This window comes from Pipra filicauda, unplaced genomic scaffold, assembly GCF_003945595.2.
Source record: "Pipra filicauda isolate LSUMZ 115617 unplaced genomic scaffold, ASM394559v2 scaffold87_size3191425_pilon, whole genome shotgun sequence".
Lineage (NCBI taxonomy): Eukaryota > Metazoa > Chordata > Aves > Passeriformes > Pipridae > Pipra > Pipra filicauda.
The window spans coordinates 1-16,752 of NW_024105064.1; the positions used below are offsets into that span (position 1 = coordinate 1).

At 42.3% G+C, this 16,752-nt stretch overlaps 1 protein-coding gene across 1 annotated transcript in view; it reads right to left on the reverse strand.

Annotated features, from left to right (window-relative positions):
* Positions 1–2,022: 2,022 nt before the first annotated feature.
* The window catches only part of LOC113993067 (peroxisomal membrane protein PEX14-like), a gene marked incomplete at its 3' end in the record, with an annotated part of 56,845 nt that continues 42,115 nt past the window's right edge, over positions 2,023–16,752 (reverse strand). The window contains exon 4 of the mRNA XM_027730926.2: positions 2,023–2,145. Within this exon, the coding sequence (XP_027586727.1) occupies positions 2,023–2,145 (123 nt within the window). The remainder of the gene's footprint in view (positions 2,146–16,752) is intronic.

Below are 16,752 nucleotides of genomic sequence, written 5' to 3' on the forward strand. Positions count from 1 at the left end.
GCAGTGTCACGAATGCTGTGTGACAAGATAAGCATAACAGATAGACAGAAAAAGTAGTGTCTGTCTTCCTCTGTACATGACAAGCCCTGAGAAACCTGTGAAAGATAAATTGACTTAGTAAACTATCATGGAAACAACTGTCCTGGAGCAGATTTGGACCAATTCAGAAATCTTCACTCCAGGATTAGCATCCAACTGACGAAATAACCTACAGCAAAGAAGACACCTTTGAAAGAGCACTGAGCCACTGCATCCTCTCACCCATCAGCTCTAGAGAAATCCACATATTCCTTTTGCAGTTCTGATACCATGGAAAGCACAAAGATGGATCCATCATTAACACCAGCCCAGGACTAGAACAGGGCACAGATGAGAACTAATCAAACCAAGTGTTTTGGCCAAACAAATACCATGTATGTTCAGCTCTTCATTCTTTTTATACATCCATTTAGAGGTTAGGCTTAAATAGAAGGTCTACAAAGAATGGCTAGAGCGGGGAGGAACAATACCTAATGAACTCATTGTCACCTTTCCCTAATTTTGGGGGCTGCTATAAAGGACTGGCTCACAGGAAAAAGCTTTGGGTTCAAATTATTTAAAAGGGGCCAACCAGATCACAAAGTTAGAGCACCAATTTAGTCTACAATTATATCCCCTAAAAAGGCTTTACTTCAGTGGTATTTTTAGTCACCTTTGGTTTCTGAGCATTATGAATGATACTTTCAAAATTCTCTTTGGAGCTATTGCTGGGAACATTCTGATGTTTAAATATTAGTTAAGATTCTTATATGGTAAGAAGAAATTTGGAACTGGTGCTTTGAGGAAGGCCAAAACAGTGAAATAAAACAACCACAGAGTGATTAAGGTGCCAGGGTTAATAGTGGTGACAGTGTTTCCTGGGTTCAACTGTGTGCTCCTTCCCTGCCCTACTCAGATCAGGAAATCAGGGAAGATGAACTCCTCCAGGATTGGGTTATGGTAAGAGTTTGCTGAATGAGCAATGGAGAGCACCAAGAGGATCTGGCACCATTTCCTGAGCAAGAGAGCAGATTTTTGCTTCCCTGGCATTTTCTGTGGACTATGACAGAGAGGTATGAGGGCAGAATTCAGCCCTGGAGTTCACCTGCACACCCAATACAGCAGTCATAAATATTCCAGTCTGAGCCCAATTCTATCATAAATGTTTTTCTTCTCAAACTGTACCAAACCAGAGCAGTTAAAAACTCAGAAAGCAGGTCTAGTATTGTCTCCAGCAATAGCAAAACTGTGTCTTAAACTAACAAACACAGTCCTAAGTGGACTGTTTTATCAGTCAGTATCTGACATAAAGCTGTTCAGGAGCAGCAACAAAATCCTATTTTTAATACTTGGCAGGTAAGTGAAGTGATTTTCAAACTGCCAGACACACATGTGAGCTGAACAGCTTCTCTTGATGGATTTTTAATGGTGTGCACTTTGGTTTTTATTGTTTGGAGCTTAGATACTTTTTTGCGAGGTTTGTTTTAAAATGCAAATATATATGTAAATTTTGAGTCTACACAGATTATGTTGGGACTTTAAAAATTCTTTTTGTACACAAAAATCATACAATCACATCCACATAGTCTGCACAGAATTTCTGCCGTCACACCTCAGATTACTTAAGATCAGAGAGAAGTTTTCTAAGTTTAAGAAGGGAAGACTGAGCCCCAGTGTTGACTGAATGCTTTTTTTACATCCTTATAGCGCATCAGAATCTGATTTGTATTGACTATACACCTTCAGGTCAAGAGGTGTCACAGGCTAGCCTGGAAGATGTTTGTTTGTGGACAGTGATCATTTGTATCTCATTTTCCTTGTGTAACATGATCCTGTCACAAGCATCAGCAACCAGGAGGTGCATTCAAAGTGGTGCCCAATTCTGACAGAAAGTGTGGCATCAGCTGAACTGAAATCCAGGATGTGGCACAGAAATCTGTGAGACTGCTGCAGAAATCGCTGCAGAAAGCAACAGGAGCAGTTGTTTTTCAAAGAGTTACTTACTATACACCACAGGGGGAGGGGGCTGAGCTGGCACGGGGTGCGTGGCAGGACCTGGGGACTGTGGCTCCTCCGTGCCCGTCCCTGACTGCTGGAAAGCCAGGTCGATCTCTTCATCCGTCAGGCCTGGGGGAGCAGAGACATCAGTTTAGCACCTTTACCCACTTGATGCACGCATAATTAAATCCTCAAGCCAGGCAGAACCCTTTCAAGCTGCAAAGAATTTTGGCACTGACTTGAGCAGTAATGCCTCCCCAATTTTGGATTCACTGGAATGTCTCCCTCTCTCTTTCTCTGTTGCAATTTAACCTTAAGCGACAGAATATTAGCCTCAACGCTGCTTCCAAATGTGGCTCATTCAATTTCCTTAATTTATCCTTGAGTTTATTGCTGCTTTTGAAGTAGCTTTCTATTGCAATTCTCCATTCTTCCCCCGAAAAAAAGATACCATCAACTGCAAATGTGGCTCATTTTAATCTGTAATGGTGTAAAAAAAAAAAAGAGGGGAAAAAACTAACAATAATGCATGAAAACAGACAGGGAAACAAAAAACTAATTATTGGGTTAGACGACTAATTAGTCTAGATCGTTTCCGAAGACGGGAATAATTTGCTTTATTTTATGACAAATGCAGAAATAAAAAGAAAAAAATCAGGACTGACTGTGATTAGTATGAATGGGACACAGAATGTAAGGAGGAAATAAAACTATAACAAAACAGATCAAAACAAGGCCAAGCCCAAACTTTCAGCTGAGCATCGCCCCGGCCTATTGCTGCATGATTAGATTGCCCCAGGGCAGCCTGGTTTGTGTTTCACACAGAGCTGGAGTAACACTGCACACATGGTACACGGTGGTGCAGTGACTCCTGCCACCAGGAAACGCCAGGATGACCATCTGTAACTGGCCACAACATATGGAAAGGATTTGGCCAACAAGGGGGAAAAGAAAAGCAGCTACCGGAGTCACAATGATCAGCATCTGCGAAGAAGGAAGCACAGCTGGATTATTTTTTCCAACAGGAGAAAACATCCTCTAGGAAAAGAATTTAGTACTCAGATGGTAGCCATGAAGTGGGACCTGAGCAGCTGGGTGTTATTTGTTGTGTCACTCTCCTGCACAGAAGTGCATAAAAACCCAGTGTCCCTGCTATGAGGAACATGTGAAGGGATCCAGGACCTTTCACTGCACACGCAGTGTGTGTGCAAAAACATTCCCAAAGGCTGGAAGTGAGAATGTGGATTTAAGGGAAGAGATTTAGAAGAAAAAAAAGAGGCAGATCACCTGATTCTCACACAGTGAGGAAAATGGTGTGAATAGGACAGCAGTGGGAGGAAAGGGGGGGATACCTCCTCTCCATCACCCCTACTGGAGGTCCACAAAGCATTGCTAGCACATGAAATTCCTGAACTTAATCCTTTAGAACAGTTACCTTTTTACCAGTACAGAGAGGCAGAGTATAGAAAATGCCCCAGCTAGTGGGCATATTAGCTAAGTTTCAAGAAAATTTTCAGGCTCTTCAGCTTCACTGCACACTGGGGGGTCTACACAGAATAATCTGTAGCACAAACAATACTGCCAGAAATAAATGCACAACTCTGTCTCAGAACTGTTATTTAATATCATAAGCACTAACACAGTGCTTGTGGTATTCAGAAGGCTTTATAACTATTAGCAGATCTTCTCCCTACTCCTTTGAGCACGTGAGATCTGTGAGTTCCTCCAAAACACTATTCAGCCACTCTACAGAGCAGATGCTGATGCACAGAGAAGTTTGATGATTTCTCTGAACACTGTCAGTGCCAGAAACTGTATCAGAAATCTGAAGCTCCTGATCTTTGGTCCTGAAATCTGAGAGAATCACCCCGTGAGCTGTATTTGATGAATGCCTCAAATAGTAAGGAACCAAAACCACACGTAACAATGTGGAACAACACTTGCAGTGAGAGCAATAAAAGGCACATGAACACAACTCACCCTCCTGCTCTAGTCACAAAAGCAATATTTATGGTGCCTAATCCATGTTAAAAAGCAAAGTCCTAATCAGAATGAAACTGCTTAAACCAGCTCCTAATTATCCAATGTAGGAGAGCACATAAACAGATGCCAACGCTGCAGATCACCAGCAACTCTGGGATTTCATAAAGATGGAGACAACATTAGCTGCTGGCTGTAAATGTGGCTCCCACTATAATAGGGCATTTTGTTCTATTTCCAGGCAAAGACAGCAAATCTGATAATATTTAACACTGAGAAACATCAGAAATAATGGAGAATCCTTACTTCATTCTGCAAAAAGAGCAGAAAACAATGCCTATTGTTTCCTAACCATACTGCCCCTTCTATTCTCATGCTGTTCGAGAAAAAAACTAAAATCTTTTGCAGATAAAATGCACATCTAGGATTATTCTGATCTGGCCAACTAGGGACATCCAAGTATCACTGTTTCCATTTAAACCCTGCTGTGCTGTGAAGAAAAAACGATAGAACGATGGGAAACCTTTCACATTGTAATTCCTGGATTGAATGCTGTGCAAAGTAGATCAAATTAGAATTGTTATTACTTCCCTGGACTATTGTGCTGCCTGGTGAAGTGGTCTTGGTCATGGTGCTGGTGGCATTACACAAAAGAACATCCCAAACTACATCCCTTAATTAGCAGAGGAGGAGGCTGGGAGTGCCACCCCCTTGGAACACCTCTGTTCATCTGGACAAGATGCTTTTCAGGCCTCGTCATTGTGGTCTCCAAACATGTCCCAGAGCTGATTCCTTAAGCACACCCATGGGGCAGGTCTGCCCTGGGGAGACTCAGTGCTGCCGAGTCACCCTGCACTCAGGAACACACCTGCCTTCGTGCTGGGTGTTCTCACACACAGGAGCACAAATGGACAAGGTATTCCAAGAGTGTCCTCAGGCAATTATAACCAACTCATCACAACTCCCTCTGGACTGATTTTTTTTCAGATTCACCACCTACACACGTGTATGCATGCAGTATGAGTTTTCCATGCCCAAATTATTCAACCTTGATACATTAATTACACAGAAAAGTGGGAATTTCTAAACCAGAGGAAAGTGTCATCTGTTCCAATCTCTCATCTTACTTTATCACAGACCTTCTATCACTGCACTACATGAAGAAGTATCCATGGTCCCTTCATTGTTCTGATCTAGCAGGAAGCTGGCAACCCAAAATCAATACCACTTCCCTTGGATGCAAAAGCAGTGCCACAGAAACTGAAGCTTTGTGTCTAATATAACTCTCAATAGGTATGTCAAGAAAATCACCTCAGTTTAACAGAGGAATCGCTCTAAATCCACTTTCCAACACTTTGGAAAACAAACATTTTTGTTGTTCTGCAGTTGCAGCAAGATCAAGCCCCTGCAGAACGCAAAAGGTTAAAAGGAACAATAAAGGAAACTGCCAATTGTAAGTGAATTATATTTGGCTTTGAAAGCTGAGCCACGGCTATATTATAAAAGGCATCTCTTTGCGTTGTTTACCATCACCCTGACTAATGCAGACCTTTTTTTTTGTTTTAAATAATCTCATGCAAATTAGACACACACTTCCTTCCAGTTGATTGCTATCTGCAAGGAATAATCTAACCGCAGAGGGTACCGAGCAAGGACTGAGCTGAGGAGAAGGATGCACGGAAACTGCCTTCAGAGCCCCACGGAATGCAAACCTGCTCCCTGCCCCCAACCACCATCTCCTTCCTCCACAGCACCACAGCCATTGCAAAGAATTAGTCATAATTTTCACAAAGCCTTAAAATTTCCTTTTTCAGGCTTCAGGGTGTTGATTTGAATTATCCAGCGCCCATGACTGTTTTGCACTCAAAGGTTCTTGCTGTCCCTCTTTTGTGATTGTCACTGCTGCCATTCAGTTTGCAGGGATCACTCAGCCTCTGTAAATTGTAGTCAAACACAGAAACAGAGCAAGTCAGAGAATAAAACGGGCTGTCACAAACGTCTCTTGGTGCCTGCACCTCGGGTGTTGTATAAAGAGCTCCTTTGCCCAAGAACTTCTCAGACTCGACTCTGTTTATGTCCTTTTACAATATCTGTCACTATTTAGTATAAGGACCTCATGTACATCAAAATGCTGTTCCTCTTATGCCCACTCTGAAGTTGAGGAGTGCTCATAGTGCCGTTATCCACATTTCACAGATGAGGAAGAAGTGAGACATACAGACATGAGAAGTGCTTCAAGGTCAGAACTGAACCTCTGACAGTCAGAAAATAAAACTCAGGAGATGTGAGTCCCAATCCACTGTTTAAACTGTTTTCTGGCCAAAACACAGTAGCAATAATTGCAATGCAAAACCCTTGCATGAGCTTAACTAGAGAAGCCACTAAGTTTATTCTTCTCTGACACAGGCTCTGACATTTCAGTGACAACCCTTTTCCCATCCCAGGCACTGAGGATATGTTTTTCTTCATTAAATTCCTCCTTCCGCTGCTCAATCAGTAATTCACGCAAGACTTTCACAACCTGAAGGCAACACCAGTTTTAGGGAGAAAATTTCTGTTTGGGTGAAATTAAGAATTGTGCCACATTAGGGAAGGGTGGTGGAAAGAATGAAGTGGGTTTCCAAAGCCAGCTTTATTACCACTGTGAGAGACCACCCTGGAGCAACCCTCACACCCACCCTCCACAGGGACAAAAGGCAGGGGAGGGTGTGGGGCAGGGGGTGGGAGCCGTTGTTGTTTTCTCCACAGACTTTCTGTTAAGAAGAAAACAAAATAGAACAGGACAAGTTGTTTAGCTACAACAAACTACGTGACCACCTGAAGTCAGTGCCTGGTATCGTGTGACTAAAACAAAGATCTGCTGGTCAGCACCCTGAACTGACATTACACTCCTGTTCCTGGAAGCCATTGAGTCAACCCTGCTCAGAAAGAACATGGCCACGTTTTAAAAGAATCATCATAAAATCCTTCTGGGATCTGATCCAGACTAATGATTCCACCTGTTCAGTCAGTTACATGCAGTGCTGGGTGACTCTGTTATCAAATGTTTGTCCTGTATCCTACCCTGTGCTTAGCTGAATGTATTTCAAAAAGGTCAAAAAGGCAAAGTCTCCTGATCCATTTTCTTTCTCAAATGGGTTGTTCGTGAGGCTGAGCCCAACCCAACATCTGAACAAAACCTAAGGTTTCAGAAACATCACTCTGATTTTTTTACCCTTGATTTACATTGAGACACCGTATCTGACTGTAAACATCCTGCTGCTGCACTTCCAGCTCAAACTTTGGTAAAGGAACCCACACATCAAAGGGACAGGGACTGGTCTCAACTGTCAGGCTGAAAAATGCAGAAATAAAAGTAATTTGAAAAGTTGCTGAAAAAGGGCTTTGGATTCTTACAGCTTTATTCATCTATGAGACTGTTAATTAAGCAAGTGCAATCTTTAAGAAACATGATATACTTTAACCCATCAGGGTGACTGAGCAGCAATCAGAACTGATAAAGGTGCTCTAACCTCAGCTGCACAGCAGGAAAACGGGGAAGGAAAATCCGACTGACAGAACAATGCCAAGAATTACAGTGAGTCGACCAGGAGGGAAAAGGTTAAAATAAAAAGTATTTTGGCATAACAAGTATAAATAAATAAATAAATAAATAAATCCAGCAGCAGTTTCTCTTCCTGGCCAAGCTTTTTGGAGTCTATAATAAAATGAAGTGTAATGGAGGAGAGGAGGGCAATGTCAGAGGGTGAGGGTTTGGGAGAGAGGTTGTTAAGTATCTCCCTCTCCTCAGCTGTGTTTACTCCATTTACAGGACCCCGGGTGATTGATAGACAGACAAAAGAAAAGCAAGCAGATAGTAACCCCCCTCTGGGAGCATCAGCAAAGGGGATAACTCCTGACATCATCTACAGCCCCAAACTCTCCTTAGCCACTTGCAATTAAAAAGACAGCGCAAGATATGCAAACCAGAGAAAAAGTAAAAGAGGATTTTTTTTATTATTTATTATTAACATTTTGTTGGAACAGTGGAGTGCAATAAGGACTCTCAGAGCCGTTAAAAGTCGTCGGGTGACCTGCAGACCCCTATTTCCCAGAGCCTTGTATAAAATTGAATTTTTTAAACATAAATTACACGTAATGACGACACTGTAAAAACTAACAGTAATGGAAAGCTGTGCTGTATTTCATTAGCCTGTATTATTCCGTGCCACCTGATCCAGCCGGGCCTTGTTTATGAGTTAGTGTGTTAGCAGATGCCGATGGAAGCATTTGCTTCGACCTTGCTCTTCTCATTGGGGCATGAAATTACGACGGCAGCACCTTGATATTACAGCCATAAATACAGTAAACTGCAAATTTAAGCCAACGGCTCCTATTGTCTCTGAACATAAAGCTGATCGGTATTTATTTAAAAGGAGAACGAAAAAAAATATTATATATCACCTTGTTTATGGGTCCAGTCCCCCCCCTTCCCCTAATCTGCCTTATTCACTTGGTTAAATACTAAACAAACAAACTAAATCCTCCCTATTTTCTACTGATTAAATATTCTTATGAAATGAGTATTGTCTTCAGAAAACTGGATCAAAGTATTTTCACTCTGAATAAGAAAGGGCAAGTGACTTGCTTAGCATGTCTTGGAATGGAAAAACAGGAACAAGTACTACAACTTTTCTGCTCTGTTTTCTCTATATGAGAAGTTCAAAATGTAAAATTAAAAAGGTGCTTCTGGTCACTCACTGACATTTGTGTGTAACACGTACGTGTCTGCACACGAAAGAAAAGTGTGTTTTCTTCTGTTTAAAAATATCTCCCCTGTTAATACTATTTCAAAACAGGGAGGAAAGAGATAGAATTAAAAAAATTGCAGTAAGATTAATGGGAGGGAAAAAAAGCACAGGATTCCTTCTGTGAGGCAGCAAACAGCAGGGAGAATGCCTCACCCTCCTACGGGCATTTTGGGTAAATACCCCGTTCACTGACAACATACCCACTACAATTTATTAGAGGGGAAAAAATCAAACACAAAGGCAAAAGGACATTGTAATATCACAAAGCATATCACAGCATAAATCACAGCATTATAAGCCAGTGCAAAATGTATTTCACTGGTAGTTTCAAGGCAGGGGAAATACAGTTTCACTTGCATGTACTAAGAGAGGTCAGGTCTTCTCTCCTAATGTAAAGTAAGCTCCTTGCTTATATGAAGTATGTGATCTCTGTTCCACATAAGAAAAAAAGGAAGGGATACCTTAAGTAAAAGCTCACAATACCACGCTACACATTTGAGGGGTCAAAGCACTACGAGGAGAACTAAAGGAATGACATGCAGGACGAAAATGGGACTCAGACTCTGCATTCTGAAATGCAGCAGTCCCAGTAGATGGAGTGCTATCACAGCCTCAAATGGATTTGGACACCTCATTTTTGAATTAATCTACAACAAATCTGCAGGCAGCAGGCAGCGTAATTCAACAGGCACAATTTTTGCTTCACGAAAAGTTCAAAATAGAAAAAAAAGCAGACAGCAACACGACTCTAAATCAAACAAGACAGGTCCAGATGTCCTCAGCAACCTGAATTACAGAACCAGAAGTTTTGCTACATAGCCCAGTTCCATTCCTACACAACAAGTATATGCAAACAACACAGCAAAAAGTCAAGCTTGGGTACCTTCCTCTGAAGCCTTGTCTGTTACAGAATCATTCCCAGAATACCATGGTCAGCAAAAAAGACAGAAGAAACAAGTCTTTCTGTAACATAAATAAAAATCTCCCCTTCTAAAAATGGAGGGAGATTTTATCATCTCTGATGATGATATTTTTATTTTCAGGTCTCTGCCTCCAGCTTTTCCTCTCTATTATCACACGAGCATAAGCACAGTACCTGCTGGAAGCCTCCTTAGAGTGGACACCGGTAGAGTAAGTCCACTTGTCTCTGAGTCCACCACTTGACTAGAGGTGAAGAGACACCGTGTGTGACTAAGCTGGAAGCCAGTGTTGTAACCCAGGAACACAGGACAGCCCCTCCAGCCAGTACCCGATGGGAGGACACCACGTAAGAGCAAAAACCTCTGCACATTTGAAATTATTTCAAATTAATATCCACTTGGGGTTTGAAGGCTCTCAAGACTATGCCAGGATGCCAATTCCAAGGTAGTTTATCAGAAATAGAAGCTAACCAGGGCTCTGACATTTGTTTAGAAGAAGTCTGTATAGGGCAGAAAATCCAGCTAATGGAAGAGACACTACTCCAGTAACCACGGTGCTGTCATGATTTGTTACCACAACCGACAACCTCCCCTGAAAGGAGCCCAGGCATTCAGAGAAAACGAGTCTTAGACACACTGAATGGGTAAAGTTTCCAAGCACACCCAACCTGTGACCCACAAAAGCTGCAGATCAATTGTGCTTCACATCCATCTATTTTGTGTGAACAAAATATATTCTGTTAAACAGCTTGTTGGGCAACAGTAACAAAATGATTGGCCTTTGGCTACTCTTTGATCCGTGATATTATCTTTAGGAGCTTCTAAGGAGAAAGCCAGAGGTTGTCTCAAATTCCAGTAAGGTAAAACAGTGGCAATACAGGAGGTTTGGGGTTGATCTGCCTTCAGAACTCCAATTCTAAACTGTATTTCCAACAACCCGAGCCAGCACGTCACAAGAATTCCAGCACTGTAGGAGAAGGAGCTGGCCTGGGGGATCTGCACTCAGCCAGACACCTGCAACTCCAGCATCTCCTTTGGGAAGGCAGCAAAGACTCCCCAGGCCTTTCCAGGTCTGGGCCTGGACACAGTCTGTACTAGACCTGAGCTACCAGCCCAGCCCTAACAGGGAGCTCTGGATTAGCAGTCACTGCTCACCTGCTGTTACTGGCCTGAAGTTCTAGAACGTGCCTCTCTTTCTCCCCAACTCTGCATTCAAAAGAAAGGAGATGTGTACAAGAACAGCAATTTCAAACCATTATAAGAAATTCTTTAACCAGATTTGTCAGAATATCTGAAGGATGACGAGAAAGTCTGTCCTTATGCATCATTCCCAGTTCCTTTTACTCTGGAATTACTGATTTCCCCAGACACAGAAGAGCACCTGTCTATTTTCTGCCTTAGACAAGACCTGTGACAGAGCAGCCTCTGCAGACCAAGATGAACTGCAACATAAAGAGTAACTTGCCTCAATGTTATTTATTTCCTCTTTGACTTTAAACTTTAGAAAGGAACAAAAAACCCCTTTGCACAGACTTATCACAGGAAAAATCATATAAAGTGTCTATAAATGAAGTTTGAGTGTTTGAAGAACACACAGAACGGAGCACTGAACACACAGTCTGACAGTGCACACTGGGCACTCCCTCTGAAGGGAGGTCACTATGGGGAGCACAGAGAACAGGAGCTGCAGCTGCATGATCGGAGAAAATGTAAAAATACATGGGAGTATGCATGGAAAAATATATGGAAACGTAAAGAAACCAACACTGGGTGAGGAGCCCTGAAAACAGTCCTTTTTTTGACAACCTCACAGAGCGTCCTGGCTCCTCTAACTCGGTTTCTGTAAAGTGGAATCAGTGTTAGACACCTGGGAGTCAGGAATCATCACAGTGAGAAGATAAGCTGAATTAAGAAAATTACATCTAAATGCTAAATATTTGATTATTATGGTACAAATGTTTCAGGTAAATCTGGTTTGCTCTTCCCCCAGAAAGACAGAGACGCTTCTACACTATTATAAAAAGACATGTCAGCAAGTATTCATTACAGATTATAAATCACCCTCGGTCTTCGTTCTTTTGTTTTAGAGAAATTTTTTTACATGCCATTAAAATATTGTTTGCTGAATGCTACTACAAAGGTAGCCACCTGTAAAATTAAAGGCTGATGCTGCCAATAACAGTGTTGAAATACCTTCTGTTTAAAAGGCAAACCTACTTTGTAATTTTTAACACAAGTATATAAATATTCCTCCACCCACCCTTCACAATTTGTTGGTTACATCGCGTCCATTTAGACAACAACCATCTATGTCATCACACAGGATGTTAATCTTGGGTGGAGAAGAAAGAAACAATAGTAAATGAACTTTTAAGAAACCCAGATTACACATTCAAGCAGGGTCCTTCACGATAAAAGAACAGCAAAGACAAAAAACATTAGGGGACAAGTCAACAAAATAGCAGAAGTTTCAAAAGATCATTTTTCATCCTTTGGTTTGTTTACTGTTATTTTTTTTCTCCCCTTGTGCCTTCAACAGCTCTTCAGAGCTCTGGAGAAAATTAAAGAGCCTGGATTAAACGCCCAAAGGACGACTAATGCTAACAATACTAAAAATAACGAGGTTAAGTGGTGGAAAAACTATGGTGACCACACACAGAGAACTGGAGTGGTAAGGTGGAGAAGGAGTTTCATCATTGCTCCCTGGGGCCATGCACAGAACATACTAACTGCTTCTGGTTCTCTGGGGTTCCGATTACCATGCCAAACACACCTCCAGAGTTTCCTTATTAGTATAATAAAAAGCTTCTACACATTTGTGTTCTATTCCCAGCCTTGCTATTGACCTTGTGTAGGTCATTTAACCTCCATCTGCCTCAGTTTCTACATCTGTAAAACCAGAACATTATTACACAATATCCTTTCTACAACGTTTCAGACTGACACAATCATCATGTACAAAGACTAACTGACAGGTTTGAGAATCTACACACTATATGCACTTGAGTTAGGTAAGGCATTTGTAACAAATAATTTATTCAAGTAACGTATTTAGCCCTTTTTTTTTTTTGTAGATCATCTATGGAAATACTTCCAGATTTCTAACTCTCATCAAGGACTCAAATTCATGCACTGCTTTGACTGGGTGCTAAAATACACGGCATTTCTCTGGTCTCCTTTCAGCCAAGTGTTGCCCTCAAAATCCAGTCACTGGGGTTGAATGTTCAAAATGGAAATATGGAAATATCTATTATTTTTAACACTGCCAGTGTCTTCTAAAGCCTCACAAAAGTTCCAGCCCAGGAGTTGAAACGGGAGTGGTTACACAGAATTCACACAGAAACTGGAGTGAAGATTAAGAAACATTTATGGGCATGTTCCTGCAATGTAACACAAGTCAGATCAGTAGGTGAGGCAGCTGAAGCAGCTGAAAGAACGAGGATAACTCTTGGAGTTCCTGGACTAGGAAATAGCCCCTAAACAAAGAAATCACTGCACAAATAAACAGGGAGTGAATAAAAATGGGGAGATACTCCCTTCTGGGCACCACACAAGAACGTGTCTCCTCTCTGGGATGCCGAAAGGCGAATCCACAGCACTGGGTAGCCCAGTGAAGAGCCCAAAGAGCTTCTCACAGAACCGGGTCCCTGATGAAGGGCCAAGGATGCCCTTGGCAGATCCCTCTCTCTCCACGGAACTTCACACCCTCCAGTCTCCAAGCCCAGGGACCACCCCAGGCACAGGTAAAACCCTGCTGAGGGGGATGTGACTTTGATGTGCTGTTTGAGGGGCAGATCCCTCAGCAGCAGCTTCACACTTGGTCCCCAGGGATGGCACAGCCCCCAGACTCCTGCAACGCCCAGATACAGCGACCTGCCCTTTCCAGTCACCTCAGGAGACAAAGCTCTCCAAAACAGCTCTGACTCTTTTCTTCCTTCCTTTCCTCCCTGGTTTTCCTTTACTGCTACTCCGGTCTGTCTCAGGAGGCCTGGCATGAAAAAAGCTCTCCTTCTCTGATGCAATGTTTGGGACCAGGCCCTGACTCTGCAGACAACCCAACGAATGGGCAAGAGCAGCTCGTGCTCCTGTTGACAGTGCACGTGCTGGTGAATCCCAGCGCCCGAGGCGTTCTCGGCGAGCACGGAGCCACCCCAGCTCTCAGACACACACACAGGCAAGGCTCGCTTTACCCGCCACCGAACTCACACCTCACAAACAAATTATTTAACTACTCTATCCCCCAAGGAAGACAGTGATCATTTCAAATGCAGCTCCCTGCTCGTCTCTCACATACACGCAACGGCCTGATAGGTTAAATGCTGCCATTTAATTACAGTAATGGAACCTGCTATTTTTTGGTTCCCTTGAATCCTCTCTCGCTCTCTTTTTTAAACACACACAGAGTCATCTTTTAAACATGTGTTTTATATTTTGAGTTTAACAGCTGCATTCTCCCGGTTACTTGAAGAGCAGGAGTAATGATATTCTGATATTCCTCTCTGTACCTCTGAGCAGGCAGTCTTTTAAACACTACATAAAAAAGAAAGGCCAGGGGATGCTGTAAGAAGGGATCCAGGCTAACACTGCAGAGGCCAATCTGCCCCTCCATTTACTGAGATGGTTTGCGTTGATTTTATTGAATAAAACCAGCTTAACCTCTCCCACCACCCCCCAAAGCAGCTGGGGTCTGGAGTGATGGATAAACATGAAAATGCTTTGAGTAATTTTACTGAAAATGCTATAAACATCAGTCCATCACGATGTACAGTATGGCACGGTATGGTTGTATTTACAGATCTGTGGCTGGCAGTCAAAATTATTTCAGATCTAACTGCTCTTAATACATCTGCCTCAGTGCCCCCATCTAAAATGGGGATGGTATTTCCTCTGTTTCCCACTGAAATCTGGAGTTTGCAAACTGTTTCAAGAATGTAAAGGTCTAATGAAGAGGAAAAAACGTAATCAGAAGTGCCTTAAATTAATTTTATAATCTTGCCATTTCACTAAAGGTGTCAGAAGCTCAGTCAGTTAATATTTGTAGAGCACTTTGAATATGCAAAGTGGCATAGAAATATGGGATATAGGTGTGTTAAATTCTGGAGCATGCTGCAAAACACTTCGCTCTTGAGGGAATTTGGGAAAGGGGCTGTAGGTGGCCAAACCTAGAGGGTTTTACTGTGGGTTATTACTGAAGGAGGACACATAACACAGTACTACAAGTGGCACAGTAACTGTTTGTGGGAGTTCCATTTCATACTGCCTGGCAATTAGAAAAAAATCAAGAAGCAAAGCTTTAGTACTTCCAAGTCAAAATAAATTCTTACCTATGCTAAGGCCACAACACTCCTAGAAAAATACCCATATTACACCTGTCCTCAGCTTTATTTGTCCTCTAAATGTGAAAAGCTTATTTATTTGTTCCGTGGTAGTTGGCTCCCAATCAGCCAGCCAGCCATGCAGGGATATTGCCCATCTTCATCCTCTGGTACGGACATCCACTGGTGTCTCTAAAGGATGGAATCTTAAAAGGTGAGGCAAGGCAGAGACAAAGACAAATTTAATTTTATCACCATAAAAAGGGGACATTTCCACATGGGCAGCAAGGACATGAATATCATGTGTATGCGGGGGCGGGGGGATTATAAACGCATTTTTGGCGAAATTCAATAAAGCTGATTCCACTGCATAAGGTCAGCAATTTACTTTTAAAAAATGATATGATTGCAACTTTTAATATAACCCATGTATTTGCTGCAAGATGCTGTAGAAGATTGTGTAATGTAACCACTCGACCTCTCCACAGGAGCAGAGATCACCCCATTTACCCTTTATTGTCTTGCTAAAAGCAATGCACATTTGCACGGTAGGACAAAGTCAACAGCTTTTACTTCAGAGAGCCTCAGATTTCATGAGAATGAATTCTCTGCCCTGCTCCTGGGGGAGTGGAGTCGCCTGGACTGGGCTCCATCAGAAAGAATAGCAAGGAATGAACCAAAAACTAAATTCCCCTTTTAGCCAAGGCAAGAATGATTGCATTCCAGATTAAAATTAAGAGGGAACAGTGTGCAGCAGAAAAGCAAACTGTGGGATTTTCTGTTCACAGGTACCAAAGGCATAGTTTTAAATGGAATAGAAATGTTGCCTAAGAGATCCTAGAGAATTATGTCATAAAGGAACTTATTTCGTCTTTCCTAACAGAAAGTATCATTAGGTCTGAGATGGATTTCAGCAGAAGAGCAACACAGATTATCCTAATTACACTCCCTGGTTTAGCCCCAAGAGGGAAGGCTGTCTCTTCAGACTTAGAACACCAGGTTCATTACCAGAGCAGGTCAGCAGCTGAATTCCTTTACTTGCTCCAGGAAGACTGTGGAGAAACCCTGGGCTGGATGACCACGAAGAGCAAATTCCTTCTATCACAACAACATTTTTATACAAACGTACATAGATTCCTTCAACTGTCTCAAGGTGAATCTTCCTTCAAAGGTCAAAGCTGCAGGGCTGGATTAGGATTGCACGCAATCTGCTCCAGCCTTGACATCCTGACATTCTCAGGTTTGCAGCTCTCCCCTCCCGTACACAGCTGATGGAAGGAAATTCTCAATCTCTCTGCAAGTGTGGCTTTTACTGCGGCAACTTCAAAAATCACAGGCTGCAGCACCAAGAACTCCAAACCCAGCATATCAGAGCAGTTTACAAACATAGCTAACATAAATCTTACCGAGGCAATAAGGCAAAAGTGGTAATTACCCCCATTTTACAGCTGGGCAGGCTGAGAACAAGAAATGTACCCAAAGCCAAGCAGTCACGTCTCAGATCTCCCATGCCTGCTCTTAGACTGTAACTACAGAGGTGACTTTCTTTTGGCACTTGGCATTTACTGTCACTTGAAAACACGGTAAATAAATGATTAAATTCACAAGTCAGGCTTAGGGGCTGGGTCTTTTTTGCCCATTTCTAAGCCTCACAATTTCAGGAATATAACTGACTATTTTAGTATTATCTTCTAAAATAGACTTCAACTCCCTCTGCTGCAATCATATTAT